Source organism: Rhodotorula toruloides, assembly GCF_000320785.1.
Source record: "Rhodotorula toruloides NP11 unplaced genomic scaffold Scaffold17, whole genome shotgun sequence".
Classification (NCBI taxonomy): domain Eukaryota; kingdom Fungi; phylum Basidiomycota; class Microbotryomycetes; order Sporidiobolales; family Sporidiobolaceae; genus Rhodotorula; species Rhodotorula toruloides.
In genome coordinates, this window is record NW_015622977.1 from 18,991 (window position 1) to 37,211 (window position 18,221).

The 18,221-nt window shown below is 61.1% G+C and overlaps 8 protein-coding genes across 8 annotated transcripts in view; 3 read left to right on the top strand and 5 right to left on the bottom strand.

Annotated features, from left to right (window-relative positions):
• Nucleotides 1–6: 6 nt before the first annotated feature.
• On the top strand, nt 7–892 carry RHTO_02147 (zinc finger, MYND-type domain containing protein; the record flags this gene model as incomplete). Its single annotated transcript, XM_016415825.1, has 3 exons — nt 7–123; nt 182–373; nt 437–892. 3 exons carry the CDS (start codon nt 7–9, stop codon nt 890–892), a joined length of 765 nt encoding a protein of 254 aa, XP_016272081.1.
• An 8-nt stretch (nt 893–900) lies between these two features.
• Nucleotides 901–5,002, bottom strand: RHTO_02148 (cleavage and polyadenylation specificity factor; the record flags this gene model as incomplete). Its single annotated transcript, XM_016415826.1, has 16 exons — nt 901–1,016; nt 1,078–1,321; nt 1,390–1,499; nt 1,556–1,778; nt 1,838–2,117; nt 2,173–2,524; nt 2,584–2,684; nt 2,746–2,903; nt 2,968–3,034; nt 3,104–3,426; nt 3,482–3,628; nt 3,689–4,022; nt 4,089–4,402; nt 4,466–4,628; nt 4,687–4,804; nt 4,873–5,002. The coding sequence occupies 16 exons, from the start codon at nt 5,000–5,002 to the stop codon at nt 901–903; spliced, it is 3,180 nt and encodes a 1,059-aa protein (XP_016272046.1).
• Nucleotides 5,003–5,107: 105 nt separating this feature from the next.
• RHTO_02149 (V-type H+-transporting ATPase subunit G) lies at nt 5,108–5,739 on the top strand (the record flags this gene model as incomplete). The annotated part of the gene is made up of 5 exons (XM_016415827.1): nt 5,108–5,110; nt 5,175–5,184; nt 5,264–5,332; nt 5,399–5,499; nt 5,566–5,739. 5 exons carry the CDS (start codon nt 5,108–5,110, stop codon nt 5,737–5,739), a joined length of 357 nt encoding a protein of 118 aa, XP_016272138.1.
• Nucleotides 5,740–6,228: 489 nt separating this feature from the next.
• Nucleotides 6,229–8,107, bottom strand: RHTO_02150 (RAN protein binding protein; the record flags this gene model as incomplete). The annotated part of the gene is made up of 6 exons (XM_016415828.1): nt 6,229–6,525; nt 6,593–6,802; nt 6,862–7,692; nt 7,770–7,883; nt 7,952–8,000; nt 8,079–8,107. The coding sequence occupies 6 exons, from the start codon at nt 8,105–8,107 to the stop codon at nt 6,229–6,231; spliced, it is 1,530 nt and encodes a 509-aa protein (XP_016271995.1).
• A 243-nt stretch (nt 8,108–8,350) lies between these two features.
• RHTO_02151 (RNA-binding protein with serine-rich domain 1) lies at nt 8,351–9,111 on the bottom strand (the record flags this gene model as incomplete). Its single annotated transcript, XM_016415829.1, has 2 exons — nt 8,351–8,516; nt 8,591–9,111. The coding sequence occupies 2 exons, from the start codon at nt 9,109–9,111 to the stop codon at nt 8,351–8,353; spliced, it is 687 nt and encodes a 228-aa protein (XP_016272004.1).
• A 465-nt stretch (nt 9,112–9,576) lies between these two features.
• Nucleotides 9,577–13,286, bottom strand: RHTO_02152 (protein transport protein SEC24; the record flags this gene model as incomplete). The annotated part of the gene is made up of 11 exons (XM_016415830.1): nt 9,577–9,684; nt 9,747–9,920; nt 9,982–10,301; nt 10,360–10,551; nt 10,623–10,907; nt 10,969–11,118; nt 11,183–11,615; nt 11,674–12,050; nt 12,111–12,377; nt 12,433–12,919; nt 12,975–13,286. The coding sequence occupies 11 exons, from the start codon at nt 13,284–13,286 to the stop codon at nt 9,577–9,579; spliced, it is 3,105 nt and encodes a 1,034-aa protein (XP_016272020.1).
• A 264-nt stretch (nt 13,287–13,550) lies between these two features.
• On the top strand, nt 13,551–15,048 carry RHTO_02153 (syntaxin 12/13; the record flags this gene model as incomplete). The annotated part of the gene is made up of 9 exons (XM_016415831.1): nt 13,551–13,553; nt 13,628–13,697; nt 13,787–13,925; nt 13,986–14,076; nt 14,184–14,338; nt 14,413–14,451; nt 14,510–14,673; nt 14,808–14,962; nt 15,037–15,048. The coding sequence occupies 9 exons, from the start codon at nt 13,551–13,553 to the stop codon at nt 15,046–15,048; spliced, it is 828 nt and encodes a 275-aa protein (XP_016272094.1).
• Nucleotides 15,049–16,977: 1,929 nt separating this feature from the next.
• Nucleotides 16,978–18,221, bottom strand: part of RHTO_02154 (retrotransposon) — a gene marked incomplete at both ends in the record, with an annotated part of 2,028 nt that continues 784 nt past the window's right edge. Inside the window, 3 exons of the mRNA XM_016415832.1 lie at nt 16,978–17,584; nt 17,722–17,816; nt 17,848–18,058. Of these exons, the coding sequence (XP_016272018.1) occupies nt 16,978–17,584; nt 17,722–17,816; nt 17,848–18,058 (913 nt within the window). The remainder of the gene's footprint in view (nt 17,585–17,721; nt 17,817–17,847; nt 18,059–18,221) is intronic.

Consider the following 18,221-nt stretch of genomic DNA (forward strand, 5'->3'; position numbering starts at 1 on the left):
ACGACGATGGCGCCTGGGACAGCCGGCTGCCTCGTCTGCAGCACTGCGACCGAGAACTGCTGCTCTGCCTGTCGCAAGGCAGGCATCGAGCTTCGCTTCTGCTCGGCGGAGTGCCAGAAACGAGTTCGTCTCCATCGTCGGAAACGGTTTGCGCACCGCTGACAAGTCCCATCCGTCACAGGTCTGGAAGTATCACAAACGGATTTGCGGTCCTCGTTCCAATCCCTGCCTCTGGCCACCCTTGACGCAAGAAGAAGCGGACGACGCCCTAGCGCACCTCGACTGGCGAGTTCAAGACCCCGACCATCCGGACTTCCCTTCGCTCGCAATGCACTTCAACGACCGCTTCTCCACACCTCGAGACAAACTCAAGGTGCGCTCGCCTGCGGCGCTCGACGCCATGCGCTGCGCTCATTCTGTCCCGCCTCGCGCTCAGAACAATGTCATCCCCAACCTCACCGAAGCACGACAAGCCGAGTTCCCTCGAACGGAGCCGCTCGATATCGCTCTCACCGACCTCGTGACTGGCGAGCTGCGCGCTCTCGAGATGCAGCGCATGGACGACATCCAGATGAGGACGATGCAGCCTCGTTCGACTGTCTGGCAATACGCGTCGATGCAGTGCCAGCCATTGACTCGCCTCCCTCCGCCGCAAATGCTCGAGCCGTGGCAGAGTCAGCTGCGGCATCGCATCGTCGTGATTTGCGCGCTTCGGAAGGTGCAAGACGCAAACCGGTCGTTCTACATCCGAACGGCTTGCAAGTCCTTCACCGACTGGGTAGCAGGAGATCTCGCCAAGGAGCAGCCCGCGGCTGCCGCCGAGGTCAAGGAACGACTTCTCAACTTCCTCATGTTGTGCTCGCTCGAGCAAAATGGGCCTGCAAACGCTTGAAATGCAACCTATGGCGCGGGCGTACCGCCCGTGCTCGACGCGACACCGTCCTCCGCTGCTGCACCGCTCGGCTCGTCAAGCGCCTCAAGGACGGCTGCCATGCGAGCGTTGTTCGCTCCTCCTTCTGTGAAGTGAGAGCAGTCAGCGACCAGCGCGCCCAGCCTTTCGAACAGGGAAGAACGTACTCTTGACGACGTAATCGCGCAGCGGCTCGCGCATTGTAGGCTGCTTCTGCACGAGCTCGGCAAGTTGCTCCTTGGGCAGCTGCAGGAGTGCCGCAAACGAGTTGGGCGCGATCGCCTTTGCGAGGCGGATGAAGCCTTCCCAGAGCGGTCCGACCGTCCAGATCTTCTTCGTGATGAGGCGCGAGAGGAGAGTGGTCGATACGAATGGTTGAAGCGACTTGTAGGTTGTCACGGCTTGGATGACCTGGCCAATGGCAGACCTCGTCAGCAGAGGAAGTGTGGTGCACAAGCCATCCGCGAGAGTCCACCTACCGTGCGGAGGAAGAGATTTGGCAGCGTAGGCTCGTCGACGATCTGCTGCATGAACGCCGCGAGCACCTCGGGGCGGAACCCGTCCGCCATCGAGAAACAGATCGAAATGGCTGTCGCTGAGCGCGTCAGAGAATGCGTGTTGGGCGCAAAGAAGCAGACCACGTACCCTCGATCGTGTTTTTGATGCCAATCTCCTTGTCGTGCTTGTGCAGGTAAGTCATCAGTTCGACCGGCGTGAGCGAGTCGCTCCGAGTGCGCAAGGAATTGATCGAGCTGAAGTGGGCTGGCGGAGCGATGACCGAAAGGAAGATTGACCGAATCGCGGCCTTCTTCTGAGGCGTGCCGTCGAGCAGCGAGATTACACGGGGCAGGTAGCGGACGATTTCGGCCTGCGAGATCGTGACGTGAGGCGCTGCGAGAACCATGACCTCTGCTGAAGGTGACGCACCTTGCCGCACTCGGGCACGATGATGGCGTAGAAGCGCGAGTCGAGGTCTCGTTTGGCGGCGACCTCCTTGATGAGCGCGATGATGTTCGACGGGAGCTTCGACTTGTCTGCGAGGATGTCGATGCACCGGAGAACAAGCTTGTCGCTACCGGCCGGGAAGTCGCCGAGGAGCTCGAGCACGCCGGGGTGCTTGATGCCAAGAGCGCGCATGAGGGGCACGATAAGTTCCTCGAGCGACCCTTGTGCGTATGGCTGCATGCGAGGGTAATGCTCAAAGAGGCTGGGAGACCGTCACTGTCAGCTTGCATCGGACCAGAGAGGTAGATCGAACGCACGGCTTCAGAAGTCTCGGTTCTTTCACGCAGAGCGCCAGCAGTAGTTCGACGTGCTGAGTGACTCCGCTCAAGGTTGTCGGAGGGTCCAGGCGATCGACCACGCGGGCGTCCTTGACGAGCGCGAAGGGCGGCTTTGGCTCCGTTGGCGGCGGCGTCGCGTCCATCGCCATGTCGGCCTCGCCTCCGTGGTCGCCGCCAGACTCCTTCAAATCTTCTGACCCTTCCTTCGCCGGCGCAACCTCGAGCCGTTCAATGACAGACACCGCGAACGCAACGATCGTGTCACTCAATTCTGCCACGTCGGGGACCCACTTCTTCAGCGTCATGATCGCCGCATTGCGCACGCGCTTGTCTGCGTTGAGGGCTGGTGGTCAGCTTGCTGTGCAGCGGCTCGCCAAGAGTCATGCGTACCTTCGTGCGTGCTCAAGCCGAGGAGAACGTCCAAGGCACTCGGACGGACCGACGGTCGCAAGATGACGAGTTCTCGAAGGGTCGAGAAGCCGAGCTGCATCCTGGGAAGCGGCGAGCAGTCTCAGCTACTCGAGCGCAGGTATCGAGGCCGGCGCTACTCACTGATCAGCATTGAGCGCCATAGTCTCGAGGCGATGGATCTCGTCAACCGGAATTTCGGGCAGATCCATGAGGAACTGCAGAAGCTCTTTGTCCTTGTTCGACGAGGCCGCGCTGATGTGCTCGAGAAACAGTCGCAGCCATCGATCGTACGGTCGGTTCTGCTCGAGAGCGATATAGTCAGCAGGCGCGTCGGTCGTTCGAGACGCTCGAGAGCCTGCGTACTTCCATCTGCCGCCGGCGTCGAGCCGCGAACCACTCCTCGTTCAGCCAGATTCGTGCGAGCTCCGTCCTGCGAACGAATCGGTCGCCGTAAACAACTGCCCGAGGGCATACAGCGACGCAGACGCGCAGCACGCACCTAGTCTGCAAGTCGCCCTTGATGAAGCTGAAGAGGACCTCCCGCAAAGCTTCGCCTCTCCGAGCAGCCTCCTCTGTGGGCTCGCCCTCGTCCGATCCTTCGAGTCCGCGCGTGATAAGCCTGGAGACTAGAGGCACCCAGAGCGCCGAGCTGGCGCCGCCGGCCCCTGCCGCGCATACCCGCTTGAGCGACGAGAGGATCATCGTATTCCGCGCTTCTGTCGTGATCTCGAACGGCGCCGACAGCTCGAGATCGCCGCCGGCCACGCCGACAGGTTCGAAAGCAACGTTGTGGTCGATCGGCTCTTCCTCCGTCTCTTCCGGCTGTTGTCGCGGAAAGTCAGCTCAGGAATCGCTCAGAAGGGAAAGCGTGGCGTACTGCTGGCTCGGGCGGTACTTCTGCCTTGAGGTCCAGCTCGTCGGCACCGAGATCAAGCTTGAGCGGATCGACCGCAGGCGCCTCTGGCTTCGGTGTGCCCTCACGCGGAGTCATCGCCTCGCTCGCCGGGAGTTGTAGCCGCACCGCCTGCACAAGCGACAGCATAAAGTCAGCGACCGGTTTGTGAGGCGCAATCGAATGACTCGCCTCGATAGCTGTCGCCAAAGCGGGATCAGACACGTTCTGCAGCGTCGCGATGAGCGAAGAGACGACCGTTTCCAGTGGCAAGTCGGCGATGCTCGGCGGCGGTCGCTCAAATGCAGGGTTTGCAGCTGAGAAGAGGCGGACGGCGTCGACGGACGGGTTGAGCCTTCTCCGCTTGACTTGCTGTTCGTCGATCTGCGAGGCGAGCAATTGCCGCTTCTTCGACGCCTCCTCGTCTTTCCGTCGTTGCGCCTCGGCTGCGGCCTGCGCCATGCGCGTAGCCTGTTGGTTGAGGAAGTCGGTGATCTGGGATTGATAGGCGGAGCCATGGGTAGATCTGCGACGAGGAAAGGGTCAATGCACGCTCCTTCGAACGTCCGACGTCCCGACGCTTTGTACGGACCTCATGAGATGCATGAGCGCGAGGCGAAGGACCTTCTCGACGCTCTTGATCTGCCTGGCGCTCTGGCCGGCCAGCGCCGCCGGGCTCCAGTTCGTCAAGCTCGTGATGACCAGCTTGGCGTACTGCGGTCGATTCTTGAGGAGCGTGGCGAGGGAGGAGACGATGGCGGAGACGAGGTCGGCCGAGTTGGACGTGAAGAGAGTCGTGATGCATTCCTCGAGGAGCTTGTTTGACTCGTCCTCGAGGGCTGCGATCTTCAGGAAGGGGTGGTTCGGTCGGCAGAGGGAGAGGTTGGGCTCGGGATTCCTGGCGAGCTATGGTGCGGCCTCCCGGCGGTCAGCTGGCCGCAAGTCGCGCATAAAGACGGCGAGACGCACCCGTGGATCCGCCGTCTGCGCCGTACTCTGCGTCTGCACGATCCGCTGGATTGCCTTGACCGCGCCGACCTTTCCGCCGACGCTCCCGCTCCGCCAGAGCTGCAGCACGGCCATCTTGAGGGAGATGACCCGGTTCCACTGATTCTGGTCGCCCGACTGGCAGCTGTTTCGCGCAAGCAATGTGAGCTGCTTCCCGCCCGGCAGAGGGGCGGGGAACTCACGCATATCGAAAGAGGAACGGGTAGGCGCTTGCAAAGCCTGCGAGGGCAACCTTGAGCGCGGCAAGGTCGGGAGGATTGAGGAGGAGTCGCGCGAGCGGTTCGACGGCTTGAACGGCGGCTACAGGTGGGCAACGCGTCAAGGCGGCTCTGCGCTCTGAGCAGGTGCATCCGCCGGGCTTCACGTACCATTTGCTTTGAGGGCAGGCTGTGTCGACGGTTCAGAGAGGGAGGAGACGAGGGAGAGGTCGGCGGACACGGACGGCGCTGGCGAAGCTGCCTGGTGCGCAGACGGTGCCGAGGACGAGTAGTAGCTCATTCTGTCACACGCTCGCCCCAGCCAGGCGGACGGGGTCGACGCGAGAGAGCCAACCTGCGACTTCGCGACTCTCTCGCTCGTCCTCATCGCACAAGTCGCTCAGAAATGGTCTGTTCTGCGCTAATACGTGTCCTGATGATGCGTAGCTGACACCTGAATCGCACATCCGCAGGCTGCCAACTGTGCGCCCTTCCTCTCCCGCTCCCTCCTCGTCCGCATCATCGCTGACCCCGCTCGAACGCCCGCTCCGCTCAATCGCAGCTCAAGGAATCGCGACACTGCTCGACGCAGAGAAGGAGGCGTCGCAGATTGTCGCCAAGGCGCGCGAATGTGCGTCTCTCTGCTCTCGCTCCCCACTCTCGGACCTCGACCTGATGGTGTCTCGCAACGTGACAGACCGCAACCAGCGACTGAAGGACGCGCGAGGGGAGGCCAGCAAAGAGATCGAGCAGCTCCGGGCGAAGAAGGAGGCGGAGTTCAAGGAGTTTGAGAACCAGGTGAGCCCGAACTTCTTTCCGTGACGCTCTTCAAGACCGTGCATTGACTGTACACCCTTCATGCAGCACTCTGGCGACTCTTCCAGCTCACAAGACGAGGTGAACAAGGCGACCCAGGAGGCGCTCGCCAAGATCGAGGCGTCGTTCGAGGAGAACCGCGAAAAGGTCGTCAAGGACCTGCTCGAGCGCGTCGTTCAGGTCAACCCTGCGCTTCACCGCAACCTCGAAGCTCGCTCCTGATTCCTGCCTGTACGTGCGGCACTCGCTCGAAGGTTCCGACGAATTCGGCTGACAAAACGCCGTTTCGCTTCTTAGGTACTCCTTGTCCTGCGTTCTCAACGCGTGTAACAGCTGTTCTACTCTCCCCAATCACGCAGTCTTCTCTTCGACAGGAGCTGGAATTGACTGCGCTTCTTTGCAAGCTTTTGTGCGAGGTAGGATCGAGGAGGGAAGGGGAAGGCGAATTGCGAGGGGTAGGGTGGAAGAGGAAGTGTATGCAGCAGGTGTAACGAGGTAGAGCAGGTGCGGAGAATGCTAAGGGAAAGTGGAGACGAAACAGAACGGCGAAGGAGGGCAAGGGGGACAAGAACAACAGGGAAGCGGGCGAAGGTCGGTGGTTGAGCGGGTCATCGGAGAGGGGAGCACAAGAGGTGCAGGTTGGCGGGAATGGTGGGCATGGCGGGAGATCGAGGACTGAGAGAGCATGCGCAGGCGGACTCCTCGAGGTCCTTACTTGGCGGCGGCGCCGCCGCGAGCCGAAGTACCGATGCGGCCGCCACGCGCGCCGCCCCTGCCGCCGGTGCCGCCAGATGATCCACCACGACCGCCGCGTGTCGCGCCGTCCGCGCGCTTGGGCCGCTGGTCGTGCGGCTTGCGCTCGACGATGTTGATGCGGGTCTGCGCGCCAGTCGCCGGGTCGACCGTGATCATGATGCCTCCCTCGCCGCCCTCCGCCTGGCGCAGCGACGTCTGGATAGCACGACGGGCGTGATCGAGCTTCTCAAATTCGATGAAGGCGCAGGCTTTCTGCGAGAGGGCAACAAGGGCATCGTCAGAATGGACGCTGAGCGGCGTGTGGAGAGGGAGAACACACGTTGCGGACAATGTCGACCTCCTTCAAAGGACCGAAGCGGGAGATGAGGGTGTCCTTGAGAGCCTGCTCAGAGACGGTCTCGATCACGCCCTTCACGAAGCAGGACGGCGTGCGGATCGCCATGACCGACTCGACGAACTGCGGCTGGGCAGTAGACGCGCTGGGAGCGGCAGCAGGCGCAGGCGCCCGCTCGACGGCAGGAGACGGAGCCTGGTGTGGGAGGCACGGTGAGCGAACTTCGCTCAGGAAGGAGTCAACGACCACCTTACCGAAGAGGCCGCCGAAGACACGCCCTTCGCTTCATTGGAGAGACGCCCCCACTTCGTAGAGTTGGACGCGGCGAGACTGGCCCAAGACTTGGGTGTCGGTGCAGCCGAGGGAGCGGCAGGAGCAGGCGCAGCAGCCGAGGCGGGTTCGGAGGTGGGAGTCGACGCAGACTCTGACGCTTGCGGCTGCTCAGCAGTTGCCTGCTCAGCTGCAGGCGTCTCGACCGGGACGGGAGTCTCCGTCTCCTCGGGCTGAGCGGGTGCCGACTCTTCCACAGCAGGGCGAGTCTCGGCAGCTTCAGTGGGCTCTGAAGCTTCCGGTGCATCTGCAGTAGCGTCGGTGTGCTCGAGCTCGGTCGCTTCGGGCGCTTCCTCCGACGATGTCCCGTTCGTAGTCGCCGGGGTGAAGTCGCGGGAAGAGTGGAAGGTGAAGGTGTCGTCACCATGCGCTTGCTCGGCCTCGGCCTGAGGCTGCGCCTCATCCCGGTTCTCGTTGGTGAACAGGGTGGCCTTGTCGTCGAAGAGAATGCTCTGGACGCTGGCCGGAGCAGCGTTCTGCACGGCTTCATGCTGGACGGCTGGAGTAGGCGTCTCGGGAGACTCGTCGCCCTCCTCCTTGATGTACCGGCAGATGTCGTTGAGGACGAAGTAGCCATTGGGCTGCTCGGCGAGGAAGAACGTCTGGACGAACTTGCGCCAAGGGCCATTGGCATTCGACAACTCGCCGAGAACCTGGACGATGATCCCGCCCTCGGCCGAGGACTGGCTGTCGACGTTGCTGATGTAGACCTTGCAGTCGTCGAGCTTGAGGGACATGATCTTGGCGTGAATCTCCTGTTCACGCGCGGGGGAGCGGGAGGACGTCAGCTCCGACAGGCCCGTCACTCGATGTGCAAGCAAGCCGAGCGCACCTGCTGCCCATAGCAGGGGACCGAGTCCTCGCCTTCCGTGCCATGGATCAGGGTCGAGCGCTTGGTGTAGAAGCAGTGCAGGCGAGCGGGGTCCTTGTTGAGAAACGAGTAGTACTGGGTGGCCGCGCGAATGCTGGTAAGCTTTGTCTGATCCAACAGACCGCTAGAGAGGTACTGCGCACCTGCGAGAGGAACGCCCACCCAATGCGGGCGCTGTCGGTCGCATCGTTCCTGATGAGAGGAGGGGAGGAGGTTCGAGGTCAGCGCACAGCGGACGGATGGGACACACGAGCGGCGCTGTATACGCACTTCTTGTCAGTGCCATCGGTAGCAGCCATCGCAGCAAGAAGGAGACGGGCTTGAGTAAGAGTCGAGGAGAGGGTCCCGCTCGTTTGTCGGGAGCAGGTTGAAGGTGCGATGTTCGAGCGTCTCTCGGTCAAGCTTGCTCTCGGCCCAGCTAATCTCAAGCTGAGGAAGCTACTGGGCACTTGCAATTCTCGCAAGCAGAGACTATGCTTTTTCCCCCTTCACCTCGGACGCGATCTTCCTCCGCGACTCTCGCCCGCTCCTCCTGCTGATCATCATCGTCGCCTGGGAGACGGAGACCTCGGCCGCCGCTTAGGTGAGGGCGAGCGAGAGATGCTGCGACCGCGAGGCAGACCTTTCGGTCCATCCCGACGAGGCGAACGGCGCGGACTGTAGCTCGGGGAGCGTCGCCTCGGTGAGAGAGAGCGGCGGATGGGACTCCTATCGGGGCAGGCGCAGAGCGTATCAGCATGTACTCGTGAGCGTTGCCGAGCAACGAAAGCCGCCCGACGCACCTTGACCTCGTCGGGCTGCGCGATCTGCCGCGGATGCCTCCTCGCCCCTTTGCGTCCAGAGCTCGAGCCCGCACAGGACTCCTACTAGGCGTCCGGCCACGTCTTGGGCTGAGACTTCTGCCCCTGGCCCCGCCGCCCCTTCGGTACGGAGAGACGGACGCGCGCTTCGCTCCTCCTCCTCGTGGCGGCGGGGACGCCTCGTCAAGCACCACCGTCACGATAGACCCATCAATCTGCCCGCCATCCATGTAGTCGGCTGCCTTCGCGGCGGCAGCTGGCGAGGCGAAAGTGATCCACGCCGTTCCCTTGTGTGTCCCGAGTCGCTGGACGATCGGCAAGTCGATGTCGAGGATCCGCCCGTAGACGTCGAAGATCTCTTCCAGGTGCAGGGTCGTGACATTCTTCGTGAGCTTCGTGACGCGAACGGTGTCGGGTCCGATGGGGGAATGGGATCGAGAGCGAGGAGAGCGAGAGCGCGAGGGGCTTCGGGGGCTCCGAGCCGGCGAAGGAGTGCGAGGCATGGTCCGGAGAACGGTACAGACTGTCGGCTGGTGGCGTACTTGCGGACGAAGGGGGACGGAGAGGTGCTTCGACGCTTCGAGGTGATGAGAGCGGAACAACCTGCAACAAACAGCAACGAGGTCAGGTCTTGCAGAGACGGTGTTAGCTAGGTGCAGTGTGCAGCACGACCGCCGGTCCAGCGTCCGTGTGCGCTGCCCTGCTGCTCCATCCATCACGACGGTGGGGCAGCAGTTGGGCTGTCGCGCGGCTGTGAGCGGTCGCAGGAGATTCAGACGCACTCAAGGGAGCACTTGAGCTTGCGGCGGACTGGACAATATCGTGCTTGCTGGGCGAAGACGGGTAACCGAAGCGGCGGAGGAAGAGAAGCGAGCGTGCAAGCGTTCAATAGCGAGGAGCTGCTCTGTCTTGAGCCTCTCGACCGTGGCGGATACCGTATCGTCCATTGCGAGGTCGTCCCCCCTACATCACCAAGTCGTCCAACTACTGCTGTCGGCTACATCCTTGTTCTTCTCGCCCATCAACGTGCTCTGGATTTTCTGGTGACACATGCACAGGTAGTCGACGTAGGAGAGCTGTGGCCAATCAGGGCATCGTCAGCGAAGCTGCAGCACGTAGCGAGGACGGCCAGACGCACCTGCTCGTTGTTCGAGTCCTCGACGAGCATGTTGCTGAACTCGAACTCGGTTCCGTCTATGTTTTGGCGAGCGATGAGGACGGGGATGCAGCCGACGCCCGAACGGCTCTCGAAGTACGTGATGATGTTGCGGAGCTGGGCGGACAGGCGGGTCGGCAAGTTGGGTAACGTCGACTGCGCGAGCGGAAGAAGGTCAGCCAAGTGTGCTAGTGCGAGAGTGGAGCCGGGTGCGTACCAAGCGAGTATCGAGCTCATCCAAGTTCTCGATCCCGTACAAGTCTTGCAGAAGCTGGGGCGAGACGGCTTGTCCTAGCCAGAGAATCGCCCGCTCGCCGTTCTCGACGAGGTACGCGCCGTGCGGCTCCATGCGCGAGTAGCTCGTGCGCATCAACGGCGGTAATACGAGCTGCCCACGCTCGTCGGGGAAGCCGATATCGTCCGAAAAGAGGTGGATCGCCATCATGCGAGGGTACAGTATGCGGACCGTCGCGGGGGCGCCCATCGCCTTCAGCTGTCGCATGGCCCAGGTTCGAACATCCGAGGCGACCGTTCCACCTACAGAGATAAGAGGTCAGCGGCGAGGAGCGGCGCGGGCAAGCCGAGCGTTGCTCACCCTTCAACGCCTTCGTCTTGATCACAGCGAGCGAATAGAGCGGGAAAAGCTTGAAGGATTCGGGGAGGATGAGCTGGGCGGGAGACGTGGAGGACGCGCAATGCTTGCGGTAGGCGAGAAGCGAGTTGACGCAGGTATCGGTGAGCTGCTCGCGGACCTGCCGGAGCGTCTTCGACGATGCGTGCGTGATCGCTGCGAGAGATCGAAGAAGAACAGAGTCAGCAGAGCATTCCCTCGCATGCGAGGGGAAGAAGGTGACGCGCCTTCTTTCGTCAAGAAGGTGATTGTTGTGTCCATGTCTGCCGCACGGAAGACGCCGCTGATCAAGCTCGACACGGGTACTGCGAGGTTATGCACTCGGACCCGTCGTTCGCCAGCGGCAGACGTGTACAGAGCGGCACACTGGAAGTGGGCGTCCGCCTTCTCGTCGAGCTTGCCCTCGTGCTTGATCTTGGCCGCGACCGCCTTGTCCGCGTCGATGGTGCCAAACTCGAGATCGGTAACGTTGCGCTGGAAGAAGTTGCCGTAGTGATCGGCAACGCGAAGACCTTGGTTCGAGGTGGGTCAGCTCAGGTTTGAAACGAGTGGGGCTACCCTTCCGGTACCTACCGTTGGAGCATCGAATCCTCATGGTCACGCTGTAGGCCGTCTCGCGCTGCAGAACTCGCCCGAGCTCCGCTCGCAGTGTTCGGCCGTCGCGGACCGGGTTGAAGCGAGGGTGGAAGAAAAGGTCGCCGCCGGTGAGGCCAGGGAGCGCGCCTGCAGGGACCGCACGTCAGTCTTGCAGCACGTAGCAGTTGGAAAAGAGTCGCCAAATGCGCACCGAGAGTAGCAGCGTCGATGTACTGCGAGGGGAAGAGGAAGAGGTTGATTCCGATGCCAGCCTCGACGCACTCCTCGGCCGCGATTCGGTAGAACGGGTCCTGCGGGCCGAAAAGCGTCTTCTCCTTGTCGGTGCCGTAAAGCTTGTTGTCCTCGCGGTGTTTGAGCGCGCCGAGGCCGATGGTTGGCAGGGACGTCTGGAAGATGTTGAGCTGACCGCCGATGCTCTTCAGTGCGAGCATCGCAGCTTTCAGAGGGCCGGTCATGGCGGCTTCGACGATGCTCGTTTCTGCGGTCAAGCCGGGCAGGCTGTCGAGCAAGCCCTCGATGGCGGGTCGCGATTCGAGCGGGTCGACGAGGAAGCCGTCGTTGAGAGGGAGGAACATGTCGGTGATGTCGGGAACGACGAGCATCTGCGCCTGGTCGAGGCCGGGCTGCGGATGCGGGGCGCAGGTGAGCACCGATAGAGGGACGAGGGAGGAAGATGCGCACCTTGAGGTTGTAGAACTGGACAGTTCGGTCGAACGTCATGATAGCGACCTTTGCACCGGCAGGCAGCCCTTTCCGAGGGGGAAAGACGCCGTTCTCCTCCACCTCGCCCTCCTTGGGCAGAAAGAGCAACTCCTTCAGATGAGTGCAGATCTCCTTGACGAGACCGGACTGGACACTTGTGTAGCTGACGTCGATCGCAAAGACATGGTGCAGCGGCTTCGGCTCGCGCGGCTGCGAGCCCGGGAGGTTCGGGTTGTCCTGGACCCAATAGTCGCGATTGACGACGAAGTCGACCGAGCCGAGCCGTAGTTCTGGACGCTGATCGAGGTCCATACGGCGCTGCGACATGTCGAGATGGCTGAAGTATTCCGGCGCGACTGTAAGGCGCGAGCACGTCAGCCCATCCGCTCCCACTCGCCGTGGCAGAGGTTGCTCACCTTGAGTCGATGCTCCGCACAAGTTGCAGATGTATTTCTGCCCTCCCTCGACGAACGTGCACCATGGATTGATGTAACCCCTGCAGCGTTCGCAGCGAGGCGGACCAGACTCGCCGAAGTCGACGACGGGTATCGAGCCTTCTTCGGGGCGGAGCGCGGCGAACGGCTGGACAATGAGACCGAGGGGAAGTTGCGATGCGAGTGCGAGATCGTCAGAAGTAGGGAGGTTGTAAGTCGTCATGCGGATGAAGCGGGGATTGCAGTTGCCTGGTCGCGCAAATCGTTAGCTTCGTCACGGATGTTGCAGAGTAGAGCGACGAACCTTGGTCGACGGCAACAAAGTCGGTCGTAGCGAGCGGAGCGGGATTGCGCGAGCAGGTGAGGTACGGTTCGATGCGGTACAAATGCTGGTCGGCCTCCTGAACGGCAACAGGGCTCGGAATGTGGTCGGGGTCGATGCGGACGCGTTGCTTCGCAGGGATGCGCTGACCGGCCGTGTGCGGAGGCTGAGGGATTCCGGGACCATTGCTGTCGTGATAGGAGGCGGGAGGAGCTGTCCGAGGATCACGCGCGAGATGCGGGGGTGGCGCCTCCTGATAGTGCGGTTGCTGCTGGTGGCCGACAGCAGCACCGGCATGTTGCGGCTGCCCTTGGGGAGGGAAGTACGACGGTTGCTGGCCAGTCTGCTGGAATTCGGCTGGTGACGGCTGCATCTGCGCGGCAGGACTCGCGCCTTCGTTATGGTACGCTCGCGCAGCGCGCTTGCCGCGAGCCGGCACGACCGCAGGCGATGGCATCGGTTCGCCGCCCTGTCGAGGAACACGATCAGCAAGACGGTAGAATTGGCAGAGGCGGTCAATGTACCGGCGTCGTTGCTTGCGAGGGTTGCAGCCCCATTTGCACAACCCCCTGGCTCAGGTGGTCCACTCCGGGAGACACTGCTGGACTGTGCATCGGCGAGAAACGGCCGTGCGGGTCCTGGCCGGGAGGTGCGAGATTCGGGTTGAGGTGAGGCGGCGCGTTGTGGGCGGGGAGGGGAGGGTACGGAGGCTGATGACCGGGCTGTGCGAGGCCCTGCGGCGAGTGCTGGGGATAGTGTGCGGCCTGCTGAGCGTACTGCTGGCCCTGCAATGGCGGAGCGTGCCCCTGCGGGTGCGCATACTGTCGCGGGTCCATCGCGGCGGGTAGGGACGTGTCGTCGGCGAGCTGAGCGTGTTCAAGCCTGGCAAGCGTAGCAGTGGTCCCTCAGAGTCCCAGCTTCGCCCTTTCGCCGCACGTCGGGCTGTGAGCGGGTGTGGCAGGTCGCACAGTCGTGGCGGAGCGAGACAGTCGCCGTCTCGCTCAGACTTGTCGCGACCACCCAGCTCCGGGCGCGTCCGTGTGCTTGACAGCTGCTGGCTACACTTACGACTCTGTGTTGACAACCGCCAACGCCTCAGAATGGTCCGTATCGCCCTCACGCCTTCATCGCTTTCATCCCGACCGCCCCCTCACCGCTCGCCTCGCCCCGCCTGCAGAGCTTCCAGGACCTTGAGCGTGGCCTTGGAGAACGTGCGCCCCTTGCACGCGACACGGCGATCAACCCTGGTGCGCTTCTCCCTCCAGCGGTCTCCTCACCCCCACTTCTTGCCAGACTCGGTCACCGCGAGAGGGCTCATTCGCTGGCGTGCTCGCAGACGAAGACCTGCAGTTTAAGGCGCTCGCCAGGTCAATCTCGGTGCAGGTGCAGAAGGTGTCGGGCAACACGGCAGCCATCGCCAAGTTCGTCGACCTCCTCGGAGGCAGCAAGGACAATTCTACCCTGCGCAACCGCCTGTGAGTACCCGACATCGAGTTGGACGTCGGATCTGGAGTGCTGACCGAGCTTGCGCTCAGGCATGACTTGACCGAATCGACGCGCGAGGTGCTGAAAGGGTCGACTGGAGGTGTCAAGCGGCTGAACGAGTGGAAGCTGTCTCCTTCTGATGTGCGTCGCCCCTACCTCGACACGCCTGCATTCTGCCAGCGCCAGCTAGACAGTCACGTACTGTGCGGCAAGGTTCAGCTGACACTGCGCTTCGGGTCTGTACGCAGCGGAATCACCGGCAGGAGCAGCAGAAAGTGGCGGCAGACTTCCAGCGTGCACTTGAGATGTTCCAGTCGGTGTCGCGACGAAGTGCCGAGCGCCAGAGGCTTTTCGTCGAGCGAGCGAAGGCGAACGTCGACGAGGCGGAAGAACGAGCAGCTTCGTGCGGACACATTTCGCACGTGACAGTCAAATCCCTTTCTGTGCTAATCCCACCCTGCTCGGTTCTTCCCACAGTCAGGATGAGGCCGCTGCATCCGGTCAGCTACTTGAGCTGTCCGTGCCGTCTCCCTCAAATCACCATTCCTCCGCCCTAACCTTCTAGTTCGCGCAGGCAAGAAACGCAGCAGCAGATCAGCGACGCAGACGTCGACTTCCAGGAGCAGCTCATCCAGGAGCGCGAAGGCGAGATTGCGCAGATCGAGCAGGGCATCACGGAGCTGAACCAGATCTTCAAGGATCTGGGTCAGATTGTCGGCGAGCAGCAGAGCATGATCGGTGCGTCATTCTTTCGATTTGGTGCTCCGCAAAGTCACGCTGGGACGAGGCAGTCCGGGAGTGTCGTTCGGCTCGCTCACCCTAACCTCGATCTCTCTCCTGCTCCTCGCCACGCTTTGAATCATCCTCTACAGACAACATCGAGACCAACGTCATATCCGTCGCGCGCGACACACGTGGCGCTTCCGATCAGCTCACGCAGGCGCACGCATATCAACGCAAGGCTGGTCGACGCATGTTCTGCCTCCTGCTCGTCTTCCTACTGGTCCTGACAATCGTCCTCCTGGCGGTGCGTACCACTTGATCTATGCCTCTTACTCATCAGGCGTGGGGACAAACCTGACATCTGTTCTTGCACGATAGGTCCTTCTTTGAGCCGGTTTCACCTCTGTGCTCAGTGTGCTGCCAGCAACCCTCGACTATGTAGTTGTCTTTCTGTTCTGGCTTTTTGTTGTCAATTGATTCTCGATCTCACGCATCTGCGGTCTTGTGCGTGCCATTTGCGTTGTCTTTCGGCAGCGGTTTCTTGTGAAGGTATAGGACACACACCTGCGTGCGAGGCCACAGGAGCTCGCAACCGGCTTCTCCGGCTGAGTGCGCACCGACAGGAAACAGCAAAAGGGAAGTTGTTGCCCGGCTGGCAGCAAAAGGGAGATGTTGGAGACAACGGCCAAAAGTGCAAAAAGCTAATGGAGACACGGGGGTTTGAACCCCGGACCTTACGCAATCATCGAAGTAATGCAAAGCGTACATGCTGCCACTGCACCATATCCCCATACACTAGAAGGGCGTGCTTATGTGCATCTACAGATTGCAGCTTTGCTTCTCCTTCAGTTGGCGCCAATTCCAAGCACCGACAATTTCCTGACCTTTGCTTGCGAATCGTTATGTTGCAAGCGCGGTTGACTCTGGCGCCGGAAGACAGTTACTACACGGCACTGGCAGACCACATGCATCACAACAAGCTAAAGGAGGAGGATTCTGGCATGGGAAGAGATCAAGAGAGTCGTAGAGGCACAACAAGGAGCCCACCAAGGGGGTATCTCCCGCTCGGCGCACGGTCTCAGCGCGAGCTTCACAACGCTCCAGAGTCTGGACCGCTTTCGCAACTCCTGACCCCGCAACGAGCAGCCGGCGTCTCCGTCCCTAAGCTCTCTAGTGATCTAGTCCTTCTCCTGCTCCCTCATTCGCTCCAGCCGCTCCTTTCTGTGCACTGAGGAGAACGCGGGCGCTGACCCTAGATGCACTGGCAAGTTCTGCCGCGCAAAGCTCTCGAGGCGTTGAAGATCGGCGGCAGGAGGACAGACAGGAGCTCATAGACCCCGCCTCACAGCTCAAAGCACACGCCTCCGGTGCTGACTAACTCAATAGTATCGAGTTGCGAGGGTGACCTTCACAACCCGATGTGAGGGTTGTGAAGCACACACGGGAACCATGCGCCGAGCGGGAGACACTCCCCTGAGCCCACGCTAAGGTGGGGAATACAATGAGGTGACATCAATCACTTGCAGTGAGGGATTTCAACATGGGAGTAATCTTTGAAGCTAAGCAATACCCTCTTCCGATGGAGAGGAAGAAGAGAGAGAGAGGTCCGAAGGATCCTTTGAGGTGAAGCTGGTGCATACGACGAGTGGAAACAATGAGAGACTATCGAACACAGCTCTTTCGCAAACAACTGAGGATAGATTCCTGAGTGTGAAGCCGTCCAGGCCTGAAGGACCCATGTCAACATCGCCAACTAATCTTCCATCACTCAACTCCCCCTCAACACTCTCCCCAAACACCAGCCAGCCACCCTCAGGCCTCAAGCTCTGTGCCAACCTTGCAGACACAACACGCCGGGTGCGCCTTCATACAAAAGAGAGAGGGAGAGGAGTCCTTGTTTCAAGTCAGAACGGGGCTAAGCCCATGGTGACCGTGAAGCTGAGAGGTTGCCGTTGAGTAGGTGAAGAGGAGTAGTGTTGCCAATGGGGAGGGAGGAGATGACAGACAAGATCCATCCAAGTTTGCCAAGGGTGACCACAATCGCGTTGAGCTTAGCCTGGAACATCAACAGTTGGACCAAGGACTGGCGAAACCGCAAAATTGTAAGAATGGCCATCCTGACGAGCTGCCGACGACACCAGTGGTGCTGCAGTGAGTCTCGATGTCACTGCAAATCCGCGTAGACAAGGGCAACAAGTCCCGAGCTGTCAGAGCGGCTCAGGCCCAGCTCAAGTGTGACGTTGCGGGTGGAGGAGAGGTATGCAAAGATGCGCTTGACAAGCTCCCAGTGCTTGGGCCCTGGTTTCGACGAGCAGCAACTCACGACGCCGACAACGACTGGATATCGACGCGAGTGATGGCAATGAAGAGAAGCGAGCCGACGGCGGAAAGATACTCGCTCGGCTTGATGGCTTCTCCATCCCACTTGACATAGACGATACCAGGCTGGATCGGCATGTGCAACGGCTTGAGGTTCTTGAAGCCGTGCATCTTGAGTGCCTTCTCGATCTGCGACTTGATGGAAACACGCACAGAACCCGTCTGGGGGTCGTGCTTCATGTCGTGACCAAGGAAGGACTTGCCATCGACGGGTCCGCCGAAGGTGACGTCGAAGTCTTCCTGCAACTCGCCGACGACGTCCTCGACGAGTGCCTTCTTGCCAGCAATGAGCCCGTCATCGACGTAGATGACGAGGACGACGTAGTCGCCGCCGCGGCGCCCAATGTAAAGGGCAACGCCGTCGGAGAGCGAGACGAAGTCGAGCTGGTCAAGCTTGTCCTTCACTTTGAGGTGAAAGGCACGTCCCAACTGCAGGAGACCATAAGCCGCGCGCTTAAGCTCGTAGACGTAGTCTTCGTGACCCGGAACTTCGAAGCCGCGCGGCTGTTTGACAAAGACGGTGTCGCCTGCCGTCGCGACCTGGGCACTGAGATAGGCCTTGGCAAAGTCAGTCAGGGGACGGGAAGCTTGAGAGGCGTTGCGAGAACAAAGAAGAGGGAAACAACGCCCCAGCAAGGAAGAGGGGTGAAGGTCGGGCCGAAAGAGCTGAGGAAGGGAATTGACTTGACGCCCTGGACAACAAGCATTGACTTGAGCTGCGCCGTCTTGGCCTTAGGGTCATTGCAAGCAGTATGGTGCCAATGCGTTGTCCCGAGAACCTTCATGCCAGGCTCGTGCAAGATTGCCAACGACATCCTGCTGCTGGTAGCCGGTCCACTCTTCCTTCATCCCTTCTTCCCACTGAGCAGAGTAGATCTTCTTTGTCACGAGAGTTGTCTGCGGAACACTGAGGATCTCAAACTGGGTGTCATCGATGTCGCTCGGCTCAACAGCATTGATGAGAGCAATGGCGGCACCGGCCGGAACATTGTCAGGGCTGAAGAACTGGAACTTTGCCTGCCTGTGAACCCTCAAGCTGTGTCGCGCCTCCTTGTGCTACTTCTCCTCTACCTGCCTGCAGCGGACCTCGCGCGCTTTGGGCTTAGGCGGTTGTGCCCGCTTCCGTGCGGGAGCAGGCTCCTCAATCTCGCTGCTGCTCAGAGAGAGAGAGAGAGAGAGAGAGA